Below are 21932 nucleotides of genomic sequence, written 5' to 3'. Positions count from 1 at the left end.
GTTACAACTTCAGCAGAAAAATTCTGCTACAAACAAGGTCTTCAATCCTAGAATCTCTCCATATATATCTCCATATTTTGAGCCTATATATCTTCTGATTGAGTCTTCAAGACCTCTACATGGGAGTTAGGATATTCACCAGATATCCTTGCTGATCCCAGAATATATACTGAATTAATTAATTCAGTTTTCTACACATGTGCGATGTCACAGACCTGATGTCGTGACATCGTACATGACATGTTGGTCCAGATGTTGAATTTCTTCAACCCAACATATTAAAACAACAGAGATGATTACATTATTTGTTTTCTAAAATTAATGCCAATCCTAAGGAATCAACAATTTCGAGTTCACAAAACTTCACAAAAAATGCCTATCATCTTCACACAAAATTATCAAATATTTCAAAAATCAATTTGTTGGAGAGTATCAGGTGAAGGAACCTCAACTTATCAAATATTTTTAAAAGTTGAGGTGTCTAGGAGAACATGAAATCTCTGTGGTCCTCAAATAAGTACACTACGGAGATTGTGGTAACCATATTGGTGAGCGAGCTCTAGCCCATAAATTCCTAAGTGAGGGATATTAATTTCCCACCATCATGAAGGATAGTGCAATATTCGTCAGGAAATGCGACAAATGTCAAAAACACGCCAATATGCATCATGCACCAACTTAAATCCTTCATTTTGTCATGTCTTCTTGGCCATTCTACCAATGAGGGACAAACACTTTGGGTCCTTACCCACTAACGTCTATCCAGCTAAAGATTTTTATCGTCAAAATAGACTACTTTATAAAGTGGGTGGAGGCTGAAGTCGTCTCCAAGATCACGACATCGACTCATGTGAAGGTCCGACTTACCAAGGTTTATCATTTCAGACAATGGAACTCAATTGTCCAACTCTATTGTGGTTGATTTCTGCCGCAAACTTGGATTACAAATAGAGTTTATCTTCGTTGTCCATGCACAAGCAAACAAACATGATGAGTATGCAAAAAAAGTAATATTATAGAGAATAAAGAAAAAGTTAGATGAAGTCAAAAGACTCTGGACGGAGCAGTTTCACAAGGTATTATGGTCATATCATACACTCAATCGCCCTATTTAACCACCAAAGAGACTTCATTCACGAAGGTGTACAACGCTGATGTGATGTTGTCTGTTGAAATACACATGCCTACTTGGCGGCATTTTCAATTAAATGGAGAAGAGACGAGGAAGGGATAAGACGCGAGACTTCCCCTATATGAGGGAGTTCACTATGCAAAGGGCGACCAAAAGGTACAACTCAAAGGTGGTCATGGGAGAAATGCAAAAAGGTGACCTCATATTTAGACAGGTTATCGTGCCCTCCCTGCATGGGAAGCTATAGCCTAACTGGGAGGAGTCATACTGCATATGTCAGAAACTACATCGTGGAGCCTACAAGCTCGAAGAGCTGAGCGGATGACTCATCCCTAAAACATGGAACACTGTTAACTTGAGATATTATTACAGTTAGCTATTTTTCTATTATTTGTTTTAAGGTAAAAGGCGATTGGCCAGCCATACGAATCTTTTTTAATAAATATTATTTCATTCCTTAATCAATATAAATGCTGGAATTTCATTGGAATATCCTTGTTGCCTCCAAAAAATAATCTAAATGTTGAACTTCAATTGGAAGACCAATGTCGCCCTTAAAGAGGAAATCTAAATGTTGAACTTCCATTAGAAGATCCTTATCGCCTACCAGGGACAATATAAATGTTGGACTTCCGTTGGAATATCCTTGCCGCCCTTAGGAGAAAAAAAAATATTGAACTTCCATAGAAAGATTTCCGCGAAGCATGAAACAACAACTGAATATAAAGCCTGAATATAAAGCCTAGCTTGAGAGACTCAACTAAAAATCTCGTCTAAGGGATTCAACTTTAAATCTCGCCTAATAGACTTAAGTTAAAGTCTAACCTAAGAGACTCAATTTAAAACTCTCGTTTAAGGGACTCAACTTAAAGTCTCATATGAGAGATTCAACTTAAAGTCTCGTCTTATTGATAATTATATTTTATTCTTGAAAATAAAAAATTCTCACGGTTTAATATGAGAATTAAACCTGAAAATTGTCTATTAATTATATTTATGAATGAATAATACCTAAAAAATAATATTTATAAATTTCATGAATGTTAACTTTACTTTCTCATAAATGTTTGTAGTATTGAAACAAACACGCCTTTAAATTTAATTTTACCAGCCATATGTATCTAGTCCATTCTTCTTATTAATTTTTGGTCTTTCTAATTTTAATATTGACTCCTAATAAATAAAAGGATTAAAATTGATTGACTTCTAATAAATAAAAGGATTAAAATTGACTTTTATTATATATGTATATATATATATATATATATATATATATATATATATATATATATATATATATATTTATTTATTTATATATTTATTTTTATATATATATTTATTTATTTATTTATATATTTATATATTTATTTATATATATATATATATATATATATATATATATATATATATATATATATATATATATATATATTTATTTATTTATTTATTTATTTATTTATGAAATTCAGATTTGTATTTATATTTGTAGGAACTTACTCCATAGTTTACAATAGTCATGCATTATGTATCAACTACTTACATTTGACTAATTTGTATTATGAAGTTTAATTTGAACGAGATATTAATAACATTTTAATAAACTAAAAGGATGAAGACAATAACACAATACATTACATATAAGATTTCATATTAAAATTTTTATTTCTTCATCATCCCAATAATACTCTAGCTAGCTTTTATATGAACAAACGCATCTATCCTTGGTATGTTGGTTTGGAATACAAGTTCCAGAACCGTGATTCAAACTGCTAGCACACTTTGCATTACAACAAGCTGCATCACATTCACCAGCATAGCATGTTCCATTCCCAATCTGACACATATTGGTTGAAGAAGAATCTTGATCGAAAAAACAAGTGCAGAGGTAGAACAGATCACATGTATGCCCTAAACTCCGATTGCCATATGTTGATTTACAATGTGATGGACAATCCATGTCATCACATCTCTGGAAAACTTCTGAGCATTTGCCTGCTTCCACTGTTGAATAGTGCACTAACATCACATGTACAAATAAAAAATTAGAGAAAATAAAATTAGATATTTATCATTTGAAATGATGGTGGAGAGACTAATTACCTGCGATAATGGTAGATAGGATGACAAAGATATTGATACAGTTTGAGATAATGTGGTTTGCCATGTTGCCAAGTTAAATTCTTTTGCTTTGGTGGTCAATCAAAATAGGTGTATTTATAAGCGGTTATTATAAGACTGATTCCCTTGTGAGTATTTTGATATTGAAATTGTATATGTATAACAACATGCAATCAATGCATATTTTAATTGAATAGAGAATTTTATAATATTTTTTTGGTTCATACTGTTATCATATTTTATTAAATTATATTCTTTTTTATTAATATATTTAAATTTATATTTAAATAAAGTTTGCAAGATTTAGGAAGTATGTCAAAATCTAAATAAAAGAGATTAAAAATAGTAAATGATAGTTAAAAGTAGAATCATTCTTGAAACTAGTATTGAAACGATTGTCGGTTTTAGAGATTAGTGAATCTTCAAAAAATTTATTGATATTTTGAAGGGTGTATGGTAAGCGAATTTTGTTTTATCTTCTATAAAAAAAATTGAATTTCATTTATAATGTTTAAATCCTGTTTCCTTGACCATTTAGTTCATCAGTCAACTATGAAATCTTTATATTTATTCTACGTGATTTTTTATTTAGTTTTTAAATCAACTTTAATTTAATTTAAGAAAACTCTTTTTTTATTAATTTTTAATACGTTTTTTTAATTTTAATTTTAATTTTTTTAAAAGGTTTTTTAATTATTTTTTTATATGTTTTTTTAAGTGTTTTTAATTTTTTTAATATTAAAATGTTTAAGAAATAGAAAAAATATCTCAATGAATTCTACACCAAGGATCACAACTTCCCCTATACAAGAGCACCTTACCACTAGACCAACTCCTTCAACTTCTCAAACTTTCTCTCAAAATTTATTACTAATATACTTTTCATATTATATATATATATATATATATATATATATATATATATATATATATATAATATATATATATATATATATATATATATATATATATATATATATATATATATATATATATATTCATATATATAATATAGATATTTATATATATAATATAGATATTTATTATATATATTCATATATATATATATATATTATATATATATATATATATAATATTATATATATATATATATATATATATATATATATGGATATATATATATATATATATATATATATATTTATATATATATATTCATATATATATTCATATATATATATATATATATATATATATATAATTATTTATTTATTTATATTTATTTATTCATATATATATATACACAATTTCTAAATATTACAAGAGGGGATAAAAAAAATTATAAGGGGTAAATTGAAATTTGTTCATATTGCAGAAGGTAAAATGTATTTAATGTTATTTTGAAAGATATTGAGTACAGTCGATTTTCTCATCATTAATTTGAAGCTACAACAATTCTCTATATCTTTGTTCTTTGTATTGCCACAAAAATGTTGAAGAATTTGTTGGAACAAAAAACCATAATGATGGTGATTTTTAATGTGAATAGTGGGAGAGAATGGGAATGAAAAAGAGTAATTATTGAAGGTTAAGAATGGTGATCAATTTGTTAATGAGATATCCAAAGGGTATATATACAATTATATTGAGTGAGGTATAAGTAACAAACAAAAAATCAGAAAAATCTATAGTTAAAACTAGTTACAGATGTAGTTTAATCGATTACTGAACACTTATGTTTCTACTGTAACAAGTCACTGATAAACTGTAATCGACTACACTAATATTCTGATTCCTTTTTAAAAGAGATGGAAGTGGTTACAACCTCGCAGTAACCAGTTACAGGCACATGAATTAATTTTTTTTCTTAACACGTCACCTTAATTCATGTGCGCTAAGTCTTACATGCCTATATGCTACTTCAATCTCTTAAATACTTCATTGGACACTCCTTTGGTTAGTAAACTAGCCACTTGGTCTTCACTTCTACAATTCCTAAACCTCAACTTTCTTTTATTAACAAGTCCTCTCAAGTAGTGAAATCTCAACTCAATATGTTTGCTTCTCCCTTGTGCAATGGGATTCTTAGCAAGATTTTTACTTTTTCTTTTTTCACAATGTGTCAACTCATCATCTCTCTCTCTCTCTCTCTCTCTCTCTCTCTCTCTCTCTCTCTCTCTCTCTCTCTCTCTCTCTCTCTCTCTTCTTCCTTCTTCCTCTTTTACAAACTGTGATGATGATTGTAGCGGGGTATTCGTTACCTTTAGATTTATTGACTAAATCAAAATTAAATCATACAAATCGAGTCGCCACCGCACTTCTATTTATCCAAAGGAAAGGTTAGAAAGCGAACAAAAACCGAGTAGTTTTATCGAATCAAAAACTAATAAAAATGTCAGAGATCGGGGTAAGGGGGTTGGTTATGCAATGAGAAGGTTTTAAGCACCCAAAACATCCTAGGTACTCCTAGGGAGCCCTTTTCACAATTGTTGTAAGGTAGGTTGGTATTTGTGAAAAAATTTATTTGTGCAAACATGATTGGGGAGATGAGAGAAGAATGTACAAATTATTTACAATTTTGTGTTTGAATGGATAAACTCATTGCCTACGTACCATCTTAAAAAGATTAGGATCAAAACCTCGTAGTTCGGGGTAAAAATCTCAAAACAAGTTGGTGAATTGATTGGTCCAAAAGCCTTAAGGTCTTTTGTTATCAAAGGGAGAAAACTCAACCTAAAACCACAAATCCACCATGTGAGGATAGCTTCAACATGATAGTGAGGGGTTAACCCTATAATAAGCATGGAAGACTCATCGTCCATCACTAAGGATATAGGTGAGTATTATATCAACCTCAAGGATAACTCAAACCTAATAGCTAAGGTTTATGGAAAGTTTTGGCAAGAAGTGGCCATTGAAACCACAAAAACATTTGAATGAGTTATATTTACCAATGAAAGGTACTTATAAAATATGGTCAAAGTGGACTTAGTATTCAATTCAAAATAAGTGTTATGAAAAGAAAGTTTGAAAATCAAAGGCATAGTGCTTAGGTTTCTAATGTTGAAAACAAGTGTTAATGTTTGCACAAAAGTTTTGGCTTGGGTTAGAGTGGAGGGAAGAAGAAGAATGGCTAAGTCTTAAATATACAAAGGCGAAGGAAGAGAAATAAGAACACAATGGAGTTCCCTTCTTGAGATCATAATGATGATCCAAGTAGCTCTCATCCTTTGGAATAAGCAAGCAAATAAGCAAATACTCAAGCAATCAATCAATCAAACAAGCTCTTAGGAATCTTCCAATGGCTCTTGTATCTCTGACTTTAGATGCACATGACAATGGTTCTTCAATTTGCTCAAGTTTGGAATCCCTAGCACAAGAACACACACATCAAGAAGTTCTATAATACAAACAAAGAATGGACAAGAGTGAGTTTAGAGATTAGGTCCTTTCTAGTTCATCTTCAACATTAAGCATTGTAAAGGCATGAGGCCTAGTTGCACTTTGACATTTATAGAACTCTAAAGGCATGATGCCTAGTTTCTCTTTGACTCCATTTTGCATAGGGAATGTTCTAAATTCTAAGTCCTTTTGTCCATTTTTGCATTTGGTTCACATTAATCAAAACAAAACACAAGCACAATAGTATATACACAATTATGTGCTCAAGTGAGCAAATTGCATTAACATAAACATGGGCTTAAGTGAGCAAAGGGCAAAAGCAAATGAATAATATGTACAAGAATATTAAATTGCATTAATATAAAGTGCAAGAATTAAAAGTTAATGGTCAATAGTTAGAGTTAGTGTGCCATAAGGCAATTTAGCGCTATGTTAAGCAATCATAAGTGGACTAATGTAGTAGTCACACCTATCTGAGGCCAGTCAATAAAATATAGGCAACAAACACAAGTTAGAGATCTTGATTAGTAAATCAAGCTCCTACAACTTGCCATGCCAAAAGAAAAAGAAGGAATGATCTTGTATTAGGTTTTTTGCTTGATTAGGAAGCAACCTATCCTTAATGCAAAGCCATTCACTTGATCTATGATCAAGATGAATTAGATTTGAATCAATGAAGGTTAAACCTCTCATACATCAAGGCTAACCACCAATCTTTAACTCATTGATCAAAAAAGAAAAGATGAAGGAGTTGAATAAGAATGTACATTAATGGAATTCAAATGAAGTAAGTAAAGTGCATTGACCAAAGACAAATGGAATCAAGGTCAAACAATAGTAAACAGAAGCAAAATGATACTTAGAAGTCAAGAAACAAATAAAATATTTTTGGTATTTTTCAAAATTAAAATAATACTTGAATTAAAATAAACAATTAAAGGCCAAACTTCAAATCCATTTCAAATCAACTTTGAAAAGTCCAAATGGATCATCCTAAGTTCAACAAGGTCAAAAAAAGTTTGACAAAAAATTTCAGCATTTTTAGAAACCAGTAACTATTTTTAATCAATTAAAGTGCATAAAAAATAACCTAATTGAACTAAAATATCAAATCAATTAATAAATTGATGAGAATATTTTTCATAGATCCATCATCATTCAAAGAGGTTAAGAAAATATTTTGGTATTTTTTGAATATTGAAAACCACTTAAAATGAATTAAAAATAACCAGAAAAGAGAAAACTCATAAAAAATATCAAATGACAAAATAAAAATTATTAAAAATCATTTTTAGAAACTAGAAATTAAAAGGGAAATAATGCAATTGGTCCCATATTTTTTGGAATTAAAATGAGAGAGATATGATTTTTTGAAATAAAATGAAATAAAAGAAATAAAATGGATTAATTCAGAAAACAGAAAAAAGTTGGGACGTTAGATCCAGTCTCATTAATTGAGCTGGCACATCCACTGCTCCATACGCGCGCGCTCACCATGAGTCCAAGTTAATGAGAAACACAACGCATTAAATAAAGTCATAAGGATGGAAGGTGGAGATTAGATCTGTAAATTAGATCCAAGGGCCCATATTCAACCTGGTAAATGGATGGTGGTGTACACCACCGTCTTCTCTGGCGAGACCAGGGATATCGGCCAAAGTTGCAGACAAAAAATCTTAACCAAATGAAGCGATCATCATATCATTGGAAAGCTGGGGTGATGTACATCACCCCTGTACCATTGGTTTTCCTTCTAGATCCCCATAGGAAAAGAAATCAGAAGAGGAAAATAATAGAGTTCAAACTGAACTTGATGATTTTGCAAAATTAAAAGCACAATTCAAATGCCTCTGATGAGAGGACTTCAGCCAAGCCAATAAACACAAGAAACAAGCAATAATCAGTGAGTTTCGAAGAAGAAAAGTTTGAACATCCACCTCTGAAAAGTAGATCTATGGAGCACAATTCTTCACAGCTATTGATTGCAGTGTACTCTTGAGGTGGAAAGGAGATTAGGCCAAGGAATTTTAAGTCTAATAATCAACCAATGAAGTTGAAAATTAGATCTGAAATTTTGAAATGAAAGAGAGAAATTCCTTTAGGTATGGTTATGGATTCAATTGTGCAGCATACCAGGCGCCTCAGGTTGCTGAATTATGAAGCCAAGCATGCTTATTTATAGTGAAAGGCAAAGCCAAACATGAGAATTGCATATGTATGAATGATGAGGGCCTCCATGCATGGGCCTGTACAGGCGCATGAAGGGCCAAAATCTGATTGGTTTGGCAAGATGAGGTCTTAACAAGATGAAATGGACGTGCAAATGCAATTGATTTGGAGTGTGCAATCAGTTTTCAAGTGGTTTCCATAAATGCACCAAAATATTCCCCTCTTCGAAAATACCTTTTTCCAAAATGAAACATGGCCTTGTGGGTAATGGTTGGAAAGGTCTTGACATGAGGATCAATTGTTATGTTGAACAAAACTTCATTTGGAGTTGAGAAATTAGTGAAAATTGGTCATAAAGTTCAAGGTGCAAAACATGTGCATGTGAAAATTTCCAAAATGGACCAACTTCAAGCCCTTCTGTTTCAATGATGCAAGCTCCAAATGCCAAAACCTTCAACAATAAAGTTATAGATATTTTCAAGAAAATCAATTTGCACTCAAATTTTGCATCATTTTGATTGTTGATGAGAAAGTTATGGGCACTTGAAGTTGGACTTTTTCACATTTCAATGCTTTTGGTCCAAAGTGACCTATAATGTTTTGCATTATCACATGTATTTATTTTAGGATTATGAAACTTTTTTCAAAATAACAAATTAATTAGACATCTTAAAATTTCCAATTCACTTTATCCCACCTCAAAATCATGAAAAATGAGAGAGTTATGTCCTTGGGAAGTTGACACAAAATTAGGGTTTCAGTCAAAATGACCTATAATGTTTTGAAATAGATGATGACTTTCCAAGCTTCAACTAAATTTTTGATGAACATTAAAGTTGTTCATATGGTTCTTAAGAACATTGTTTCTCTTAGGGTCATCTTCATTTGACAAACACATTAAAAGTTAGGTCTCAGTGGATTTCGAAATAGTCAGATGAATTGATTGATCAACTTCTCAAGTCCAAACTTCAAATCTTGATGAATTGATGATTGAGGACACTCAGACAAGCTCAAATATGCATGAAATGATGAATGAAAGAACTTCCCTTGATTTTATTTGATCATGGGTTGAGGTTGTTTCATGAGCAAGGCATAGTTGATGCAAAGATGAATTAGGGTTTCCTTGGGAAACAATCCTCAAGCCCTTTTGTTTTCTTTGATCAAATTGACAAATTGAGATACTTGGGAGGCCTATATGATGATTGAGAGCTTTGGGAACCATTTTCATGCTTGCTTTCACCTTCACCTGGCCATATCAACAAGCATAGGGTCTCCTAGGAGCCTTGGATCTTATGATTGCTCAAGCTACAAAACAAACAAAGTTAGTGACATATTTTTGTGCTTTTGGTTAGTAAAAAAAATAATAAAAGCAATAATATACAATTCCAGCATGCTTGGTGGTCTCAAACCAACTCACACAAGTCCCAACCCAAGGGTTAAGGAGCCAAGATGTTATGATCCTTGAGGCAAATGCAAAGTGCAATGAAATGATGCCATGAGGGATCTTAGGGTCAAAATTAGGGTCTTACAGATGCCCCTATTTAAGGTCATTCTAGCCGGAGATATGAAGGTTAAAATCTTCGTCTCGACGAGGTAGAATGGGCTTAAATAATAACAAAGAGACGAATTTTGGTCCCTAAGAGACCTCATGATGCAAATGTATGTATGCAAAAGGTAATACTCTGTGGGGATATATGTCCACAAAGGAAAAAGAAATCAGGAGAAACTTCAAATCCATATGAGTAATACACTCATGAATGGGACAGAGACTCTGGGGATTTTACCGGGAGTAAAGGGGAATAAAATGCGTGAGCAGGTCACGATTTAAAACTTGCTGAGAGATACGAAGGATTCCATGAAAATAAATCAATGGAAAGACTCAAGCTGACACAAAGATGCAGGTATTGGGGAATATGCCAATACAGCAAAACTATCCACAAAGGATACTTCGGATAAAAATCCGGACTCGAATGGGGAAAACCCATCAAGGGACTCAGACTGGGAAATCCATAGAGGACTCAGCTGAGGAAGAGGCACATAAGGTGTTATCGGCTACTGGGTAATAAACTCAAAGAGACATGTGATCAAAACACCGGTATAAGGGTGAGACTATCAACACACTCAAAGAGAATGAATATCTAAGACCGGTATAAGGGTGAGAGATATCAATCATCCAAAACATCTGAGGAAGACCTAAAAAGGTATATTTCAACTCAGGAAAATCTGACTCCACAGGGGACAAAAGTCATAATAGGGAGCAGAAGGGAAGGAACACCAGGGATACCGGTTACTGGGCATATAATAGGTGACCAACCAGACGTGAATTGGGGAATATTTCCAAGACACTCATCATTCAAAGGGAGAGCTGAAAAAGCAGACTCGATTACAGGATGGACATTCGATTCCATAAGGGAATACGAATCTTACCCAATTGGGGAAGAAAAAGACTTCGACTGAAGAGTGCATGAGATATATTATCTATTACCGTCAGAACGTAGATGACATACTCGCATAGAAGATTATCCACAACCGGTTACTGGGTTAATAAAGGATAAATCGACCGAAAAGAAAGGACATCGGGATACCGAATATTAGGTATAAAATGATGACTAATCAGAGGGAGAAACAATCATTACCAAACAAGGGTAAATGAAAGATGACTCGCTGGGGATAAATTGCTTAATCGGGACAATTATCCAAAACATATATCACTGGTTATTGGGAGATATACTCGAAAAATGAAGGAATATCGATATCGAATATTGGATAAAGATAACCGACAAAGAGGGGATTACATCTACCGGATACTAGGTAGAAAACCACAGAAGAGTAACCACCATCGGTTAGGATGAACAAAATAAGGTTAACTCTGCAAGGGGATAAAATGGGGTTTACAACTACCGGTATGAGGGTAGAAAACCACAAAGATAGTACTTACAACTACCAGTTACTGGGTAGAAGGCCACAAACTCCACTGGGGAAAAGATGGACAGTTACTGGTTACTGAGTAATCGTTCATCTAAACTACGGGGTAGTGCAGGGGAAATACAAGAGTAGTCAATCTAGGACCGAGCTAGAGAGACACAATGAGGATATAACCCTATGAGGAACCAACAAACACAAGAAATGAGCAAGATCCAGTGAGTTTCGAATTGAAAAAGTTTGAACAACAACCTTTGAAGTGCAACTTTATGAGGCACGATCCTTCCCAATTCTTTGTTGCAGCTTGTTCTTGAGATGGAAATAGAGCTAGGCTAAGGAATTAGAGTTCAATAATCAACCAAGGAAGTTGAAAATTGAAACTGAAAAAATGAATGTGAAATGCAAAATTCCTTTAGGTGAGGTGTGGGATTCCAATTCTGCAAAGTATTAGGCGCCTTAAGATTGGAATTGAATGAAGCTGAGAATCTCTGTTTATAGTGAAGCATGATGCAAGCAAGGAAAAATTCATGTGCATGTGTAATGAGGGTCTCCATGCATGGGCCTGTACAGGCGCATGGGAGGCCCAAATGCAATTGGTTTAGCATGTTGAAGTGTAATTGATCAGGTTTGGACGTGTACATGGCATTGTAATAGAGTGTGCATGATGTTTTAACAATGTTTTCATAAATGAACATAAATCTTTGTATCATGAATTATACTAAATTTACCGCTACAAGTTGGAGATGTGGATATATCATTCTTGAAAGGGAGTTAAGCCTTTCAAGAAGCATAGTTGACTGATAAGATCGTGATATACATATGTGGTAAGCCTTCTTGGTTGGAAGAAAAGTACATTTGCTTCCAAGGGCCTTTCACAAGTTTTATGTTGGCCCTTGGAAAATTTAACATTGATTGACAAACAAGCACCATGGATGTAATACATTCTTGATCCTAATCTTTTTTAAAATAGGGTTGTAGTTAATGCACCCTTTTGACCCTATTAATGGTACATCTCCAAAATGTCATCAGTTACCAACAAATCTGAAGTATGTATTTCTAGACACTGAAGAAAAATGTCCAGCTATCATTAATGTTAGTCTACAGAGTGTCCAAGAGGCAGAACTCATTCAAGTGCTAAAAAAATACAAGGGTGCAATCGGATGGGCAATTGAGGACTTAAAAGGTATAAGCTCTACTGTTTGCATGCACAAGATCTTAATGGAAGATGACCATAAACCGGTAGTGCAACCACAACGAAGACTTAACCCAGCCATGAAAGAAATGATGCACAAAGAAGTTGTAAAACTCTTGGATGCTGGCCTGATCTACCCTATCTCCGATAGCTCTTGGGTAAGTCCAGTCCACGTGGTACCAAAAAAGGGGGGCACAACGGTAATAAAGAATGAAAAGAATGAGTTGATTCCAACCCGCACTGTTACAGGTTGGAGAGTGTGCATCGATTACAGAAGACTAAACATGGCAACAAGGAAAGATCACTTCCTGTTACCATTCATTGATCAAATGCTGGAAAGGTTAGCAAGACACGATTACTATTGTTTCCTAGACGGTTACTCGGGGTACAACTAGATTGCGGTTGCCCCTGAAGACCAAGAGAAGACTGCATTCACATGCCCCTATGGTATTTTCCTTAAATATTTCATATAACACAATAAACTGAGTTAAATTATATGAACATAGTTGTAATGATCATAAATCAAAAAAATTCTTTATAATTTGTCGTAGTTTATAAATAGAAAAGATTTTGCAATCCCCTTTGGAAAATGAAGGATCATAGTGTAGTTTTAAAAGGTTTTGGATTTATAATTTTTTTACCTATATAGTAATAAATGTATTTAGGAATTAAAGGACGTATCAAAATTGATAAGTTTTTTTCCTTAAAGAATTCATGTTTTTGTTCTTGATTCACCAACATATATGACTCATCATTAAATAAAGTTTATAATAACAAATTAAATATATATTAAACTCTGAATTTTATGATTAAATTAAATGGAGAAGACAATAATAATAATAATATTAGAGAATTTTATAATGAAACCCTTCCAAATCCACATGCATATTTCATAACAAATATTTGTAACGATTTTACTTTATTAAAGACGAGACATTGCAAATATTTTTTATATATTATTTAAAAGCAATAACAACAAATAACATATAAACAACATTGAAGAACCAAAACTCCATAAATGTTTCAATTAACATAACAAATTTTCCTTAAATGATTCTAAATTCACAATAAACTTTCCTTAAATATGTCATATAAGACAAAAAAATTGTTTCTTAATTATATGAACAAAGTGATCATAAATGAAAACTTATCTTTTAACTTACCATTATTCAAAAATAAAAATATTTTTCAACCTCCTTTGGCAAATGAAGAATCATAATGTAATTTCAAAATATTTTGAATTTATAAACTATTATGACCTATTTGGTAATAAAGGTGGTGAGGAAGAAAATGATGAGTCAAAACTGGTAAGTTTTTCTTCATAAATTTCAAGTTTCAGTTGTAGATTTACTAACTTATTTTACTGTAAATTAAATAAACTTTACAATCACAATTTAAATCTTTAATAAACTATGGTTTTTACTATTGTATTAAATGGAGAAGGCACTGATAATAGTTTTAATATTAGAGAATATTATAAGGAACTCCTTTTAAATACGCATGCAAATATCTTCACAAATATTTGTAATTATATAATTTTATCATAGATAAAGTATCACAAATAATTTGTAAATATTATTTAAAAATAATATCAACAAACTATATATGAAAACATAAAGAACTGGAAGTCCTTAAATGTTTCAAATAACATACCAAACTTTTCCTTAAATATTTCATATAACACAACAAACTCAATTTCCGTATATCAACATAGTTGTAGTGATCGTAAATCAAAATTTCTCTATCTAATTTTTCGTGGTTTATAAATACAAACGCTTTTGCAATTCATTTTGGAAAATGAAACATCATAGTGTAATTTTAAAAGGTTTTAGGTTTATATTTTTTTTTACCTATATAGTAATAAATATATTGAAGAAAAAAAAGATGTATCAAAATTGATAATTTTTTCCTTAAAGAATTCAAGTTTTTATTGTTGATTCCCTAACATATATAGCTCATAATTGAATAAAGTTTACAAACACAAATTAAATCAATATTAAACAATTGTTTTTACGATAAAATTAAATGGAGATGTATATAATAATAATAGTAATATTAGAGAGTATTATAATGAACTCCTTCCAAATCCACTTGCGTATATATTTACAAATATTTGTAAGGGTTTCACTTTATTATAGACGAGACATAGTTTTTAGTGTGATCTTCCGTTGTGCATTTTGTATAATTATAGGTATTATACATAGTTCTTAGATTTTTATTTAGGCACTATTGCATGACATGTGCAATATGTTGTATTTTATTTTATGGACATGTATATAAAGATGTTGTTAGGAACTTATGTTGTGACAGTACCAACAATATTATACTATATATATATTATAAGGATTGTTACAGTTGGTATCAGAGCAGGTCAATTCTAAACATAGCCTTGAAACATCATAAGTAAATATATTCCTTCCTCATATGTGTGTTTGGCCAACAAATTTTTTAATATCAATGGATGTATTATTGGGCCTCATCAAGCTAATTCTATGTGTGCGGTAGGTAGGGTCATGGTTGAGCGACCACGAGGACTTTGAAGTGTATGTAGAGATGTGCTTGAGGGTGGATTCAAGCCAAGAGTTGGAAGTAAGGGGAGTTGGTTAGCTCAGTTGGAGTCTTAATAAGAGTTGTGGTCATGGTTGCATGTAATTGAAAGGAGGTATATTGTTCAAGCAAGCCTCCAGTCTTAAATAAATGTAATTAAAGGGAGGTTTATTGTGACCTAGAGAGTAATAAATGTATTGAAAAAGAAAAAGATTTATCAAAATTGGTATGTTTTTTCTTAAAGAAATTATGTTTTTCTTGTTGATTCACTAACATATATAGCTCATAATTGAATAAAGTTTACAATCACAAATTAAATCTATATTAAACTATGGTGTTTACGATTAAATTAAATGAAGAAGACAATAATAATAATAATAATAGTAATATTAGAGAATATTATAACGAACGCCTTCCAAATACGCATGCAAATATCGTTACAAATATGTATAACGATATAATTTTATCAAAGATAAGGTATCGCAAATAATTTGTAAATATTATTTAAAAATAATAACAAAAAACTATATATGAAAAAAATGAAGAACTAGAAGTCCTTATATGTGTCAGTTAACATACCAAACTTTCCTTAAATGTTTCTAAAATCACAACAAACTTTCCTTATATATTTAGTGGTTCATAAATAGAAAAGCTTTTGCAATTCATTTTGAAAAATGAAACATCATAGTATAATTTCAAAAGGTTTTGGGTTTATAAATTTTTTACCTAGATAATAATAAATGTATTGAAGAAAAAAAAGATGTATCAAAATTGATAAGTTTTTCCTTAAATAATTCAAGTTTTTATTGTTGATTCACTAACATATATAGCTAATAATTGAAAAAAGTTTACAATCACAAATTAAATCTATATTAAACAATGGTTTTTACGATTAAATTAAATGGAGATATATATAATAAAAATAATAGTAATATTAGAGAGCATTATAATGAACTCCTTCCAAATCCACTTGCATATATCTTTACAAATATTTGTAAGGGTTTCACTTTATTAAAGACGAGACATAGTTTTAGTGTGTTCTTCCGCTGTGCATTTTGTATAATTATAGGTATTATACATAGTTCTTAGATTTTTATTTAGGCATTATTGTATGACATGTGCCATATGTTGTATTTTATTTTATGGGCATGTATATAAAGTTGTCATTAGGAACTTATGTTGTGACAGTACCAATAATTAACACTTGTATGATATTATACTAAATATATATTATAAGGGTTGTTACAGTTGGTATCAGAGCAGGTCAATTCTTAACATAGCCTTGAAACATCATAAGTAATTATATTCCTTCCTCATATGTGAGTTTAGCCAACAAGATTCTTAATATCAATGTATGTATTATTGGGCCTGATCAACCTAATTCTATGTGCGTGGTAGATAAGGTCATGGTTGAGCGACCACGAGGACTCTGAAGTGTATGTAGAGATGTGTTTGAGGGTGGATTAAAGTCAAGAGTTGGAAGTAAGGGGAGCTGGTTAGCTCAGTTGGAGTCTTAATAAGAGTTATGGTCATGGTAGCATGTAATTGAAAGGAGGTCTATTGTTCAAGCAAACCTCCAGTGTTAAATAAATTTAATTAAAGGGAGGTTTATTGTGACCTAGAGAGTAATAAATGTATTGAAAAAGAAAAAGATTTATCAAAATTGGTATGTTTTTTCTTAAAGAAATTATGTTTTTATTGTTGATTCACTAACATATATATAGCTCATAACTGAATAAAGTTTACAATCAAAAATTAAATCTATATAAAACTATGGATTTTACGGTTAAATTAAATGAAGAAGACAATAATAATAATAATAATAATAATAATAATAATAATAATAATAATAATAATAATAATAATAATAATAATAATAATAATAATAATAATAACTGGAAGTCGTTAAATGTTTCAAATAACATATTTGCAAATATCTTTACAAATATTTGTAATGATATAATTTTATCAAAGATAAGGTATCATAAATAATTTGTAAATATTATTTAAAAATAATAACAAACAAACTATATATGAAAAAATGAAGAACCGGAAGTCGTTAAATGTTTCAAATAACATACAAAACTTTCATTAATTGTTTCTAAAATCACAACAAACATTCCTTAAATATTTTATATAACACAAGAAACTCAATTTCCTTATGTGAACATAGTTGTAGTGATCGCAAATCAAAACTTCTCTACCTAATTTTCCGTGGTTTATAAATACAAAAGCTTTTGCAATTCATTTTGAAAAATGAAACACCATAGTCTAATTTTAAAATGTTTTGGGTTTATAATTTTTTTACCTAGATAGTAATAAAAATATTGAAGAAAAAAATATGCATCAAAATATGTAAGTTTTTCCTTAAGGAATTCAAGTTTTTATTGTTGATTCACTAACATATATAGCTAATAATTGAATAAACTTTACAATCACAAATTAAATCTATATTAAACAATGGTTTTTACGATTAAATTAAACGGAGATGTATATAATAATAATAGTAATATTAGAGAGTATTATAATGAACTCCTTCCAAATCCACATGCATATATATCTTTACAAATATTTGTAAGGGTTTCACTTTATTAAAGACGAGACATAGTTTTTAGTATGTTCTTCCGCTGTGCATTTTGTATAATTATAGGTATTATAAATAGTTCTTAGATTTTTATTTAGGCATTATTGTATGACGTGTGCCATATGTTGTATTTTATTTTATGGGCATGTATATAAAGTTGTCGTTAGGAACTTATGTTGTGATAGTACCAATAATTAACACTTGTATGATATTATACTAAATATATATTATAAGGGTTGTTACAGTTGGTATCAGAGCAGGTAATGAGTATCAGAAATTTCTCTATTTGACTCCTCGATGAAAAATTTCCAGGTAACTAACTCTCTGAACTAACTAGTTGTTATAATGAGACAGTTGTAAACTTCCCCTTCTATATTTCTGATACTCATTACAGAGCTTGAATTTCTCATTTTATATCCTATGCAGAGAGTTAGTAACAATAGTATAATCATACGATACAGAGAAGACATTTCTCATTAGCAGATATATAGCTAATAATTGAATAAAGTACTGACTGAAGGTCTTTACGAACTTATGATATATATAGCTCATTCCAGAGCTTGAATTTCTGAACGGACATGTACGGGATGTATCCAATGAGAATACACAACCCTAGAGCTGGAGGTCTCTACTTTATAGTTGTCACAACATAAGTTCGTAAAGGCATCTTTATATACATGGCCATATATATAGCTCATTCCAGAGCTTGAATTTCTCTATAAGTTCCTAATTTCTCTGAATGAGACAGTCAATACCTATCCCTCCAATCTTTTGACAAACAACACCTTTTGCAAGTGGCTTAATTCATGTCTAATGCACCATATGAGAGTCTCTAAGGATAAATTTCTCTCTGACTCTTTAACAAATTCAGAATTTCATACCTTTTTCTCAGGAATACTGATGCTGGAAAATACTCATTTATGAATGCAGTTTCCATCTCCTCCCAGGAAGTGATACTACCGGCAGGGAGAGAATAGAACCATTCTTCCGCGTCTTCAGCTAAAGTGAACGGGAACATTCTTAATTTTTTTTCTTCATCAGTGTGACCATCAATTTTCAAGGTGGTGCTCATGCTCAGAAATCTCTGCAGGTGTTTTTTGGCATCTTCATTAACCTTTCCGGTGAAAGGTTTTCTTTCCAATTGATTGATTGTGCTAGGAACTTATAGATATCTCTACAGATGAAGTATGTTTCATGATATTTGTTTCCTGGTAAGCCTTCTTGGTTGGAAGAAAAGAACTCTACAGTCTCATGCCTATGTGCCATATTATACCTTTAGGCACCATATGAGAGGCCTAAAGGTATAATATGGTTGGAAGAAAAGTATCTTGATATCTCTAAGATCGATGAAGTATTGCAAATTTGTGACTGATAAGCCTTTTGACTCTTTGCCAAATGTCCCTTTATTTATTAACAAACTCCTACCCAACAAAACTTGTGAAATATCCATAAAATAGGACCATAAAATACTATGTCTAATGCACGATCTATCCCCACATGGAAGAGCAACCCATGATTCCCGCAATTTCCATGCATGATTATCTAAAAATCTTTATCATCTAATTCTTGTTACAGGTGTTTGTACACGAAGTTGTGTGAGAATATTGTGATATTCATTTGTCTCCATATTTATTATATGATTGATCATTAGAAACGAGATGAATAAAGTTTTATAAACAAATAGGTTTCTAACTTCCAGATATCAAGATGAAAGATCTTATACTAGTTGACACAATTTTGGTGTCAAACGGTTAAGCAAAATAGTGAGGATATGAACTCAGTGAAACACATTATGTTGAGAAAGTACTTGATAAGTGCAAACACTTACATTTCAAGAAAGTGACATTTGATCCTAGTGTCAAACTTCAAAAGAATGATGGAAGAGCTCTGGCTCAATAGAAATATGCAAGTGCATGCAATGTACTAGACCCGACATAGCATTTGCAATTCGTAAAATGAGTAGATTTTAATAACAATTCAAATGGTGAGCATTGAAAGTCCATCATTAAGATTTTTGAATATCTTATGAAAACCAAAAATCTTGGTCTCCATTATGGTATATTTCTATCTATATTAGACGAATATACTTATTTGAGTTGGATATCGAGTGTTGAATATCACAAATTTGCATTTTGATAGATATCTACACTAGTCGGGGATGCAAATTCTTGGAAGAGTAAGAAACAATGTGAATCATTCTCTTAACCATATAATCAGAGTTTGAGGCTTTTGCTTCCGCTGGTGAAGAAATTAAAGGGTTAAGGGACCTTATGTTGGAAGTTCCATTGACTAAACACAATGTTTCAGAGGTGTTGATACATTGCGGTAGTCAAGCCACTTTACATAGAGCATACAAATATTGTAGAACAGAAAGTCTAGGCAAGTAGAACTTAGACATTCTTTCATGAGAAAATTGATTAAGAATGTAATCATTTCGTTCATATACAATCGAGCTATAATTTGCTTGATCCATTTACTAAACCACAAGTCAGAGATTTAATAAAGACTACCTCGGAAGGTATAGGATTGAAACTCCTTGAATAAGGATTCCGACAATGGTAGCAACCCAATCTGAAGTTAACAAACACTAACCTAAGATTCAATGGGTAATAATAAGTCATTGATTTGGATGTTTGTGCAACATTTTGTGATAATGTTACCTATTACATATTGAGAATATATATCTCAAGAAATAGATACAAAATGAACTTTACCTATATGAATTTTGAGATGGTGTTGTCTCAAAGTGAGAGTTGAAGTTTCTCTCATGAAAAATTCATAAAAACAGGAAAGTCACGTGGGCATAAAAAGTTCTAGGAGAGATATGTAGGTGAAGAACCATTAAAGAGTGTGTGTAAGGTAACATCGATATAATCACAAGGGATAATGGTTCAAAGTATTGCTACCTAACATTCCGATTAGACTTTGCGTTATCCTTCCTAAGGTTAAGTTTAAATAGAAAGATATCTAACTGTATTAACATTCCTTATTTCTCCTTTTTTAGAAATGATCTTATAATTATTAGAACAAGTGGAGGATTGTTGTATACTATTAACAATTAATAATCTTGAGTGTGTTCCAAAATGACAAGAAAATATTCAAGTGAAGATTAATTTTTTAATTCAGAAATAGGCAACACTTGTGAAGTGTTGCAATAAGTTTGAATTCAGAAATAGGTAACAATTGTGAAGTGTTACAGTAGATTTGAATTCTAAAATAGGAAACACTTCGTGAAGTGTTGCAGAATGAAAGTATGCAACTCTTGAAGAATATTGTTTTGGACGAAACAATGTAACTTTTGGTAAAAAAATACATAAGTTTTTTGTAAAAGCTTGTAACTCTTGGTAAAAGGAAGTTGTTTCACCAAGGGCCGCAACCTTATGAAACATGTCCATATGACTTATAACTACTTCATTTCGAATTCCCAAAACTTAACAAAAAATGCCTATCTTCTTCACACAAAATTATCAAATATTTCAAAAATTAATTTGTTGGAGAGTATCAGGTGAAGGAACCTCAACTTGTCAAATATTTTTTAAAGTTGAGGTGTTTAGGAGAACATGAAATCTCCCTGGTCCTCAAATAAGTACACTAGGAAGCTTGTGGCAACCATATTGGTGAGCAATCTTTGTCCCATAAATTCCTAAGTGAAGGCTATTAATTTTCCACCCTTATGAAGGATAGTGCAATATTCGTCAGAAAATGCAACAAATTCCAAAAACACGCCAATATGCATCATGCACCAACTTAAATCCTCAATTTTGTCATGTCTCCATGGCCATTATACCAATGAGGGATAAACACTTTGTTTCCTTTCCCACTAACGTGTGTCCAGCTAAAGTTTTTTGTCGTCAAAATACACTACTCTATAAAGTGGGTGGAGGCTGAAGTCGTCTCCAAGATCA

At 31.4% G+C, this 21932-nt stretch overlaps 1 protein-coding gene across 2 annotated transcripts; it reads right to left on the bottom strand.

The window, feature by feature from the left end:
* Nucleotides 1–2763: 2763 nt before the first annotated feature.
* LOC127115739 (defensin-like protein 183) lies at nucleotides 2764–3400 on the bottom strand. 2 transcript variants are annotated; one of them, XM_051047209.1, is made up of 2 exons: nucleotides 3233–3400; nucleotides 2764–3148 (listed from the first exon to the last, which is right to left on the bottom strand). In XM_051047209.1, the coding sequence occupies exons 1-2, from the start codon at nucleotides 3294–3296 to the stop codon at nucleotides 2823–2825; spliced, it is 390 nt and encodes a 129-aa protein (XP_050903166.1). In that variant the 5' UTR covers nucleotides 3297–3400; the 3' UTR covers nucleotides 2764–2822. The 2 variants fall into 2 exon arrangements, with proteins under 2 accessions (XP_050903166.1, XP_050903167.1); XM_051047210.1 differs by having other exon boundaries at nucleotides 2764–3133; nucleotides 3233–3389.
* Between the last annotated feature and the right edge of the window lie 18532 nt (nucleotides 3401–21932).

Source organism: Lathyrus oleraceus, chromosome 1, assembly GCF_024323335.1.
Source record: "Lathyrus oleraceus cultivar Zhongwan6 chromosome 1, CAAS_Psat_ZW6_1.0, whole genome shotgun sequence".
NCBI classification, from domain to species: domain Eukaryota; kingdom Viridiplantae; phylum Streptophyta; class Magnoliopsida; order Fabales; family Fabaceae; genus Lathyrus; species Lathyrus oleraceus.
This window is presented reverse-complemented; position numbering and strand designations above follow the sequence as displayed.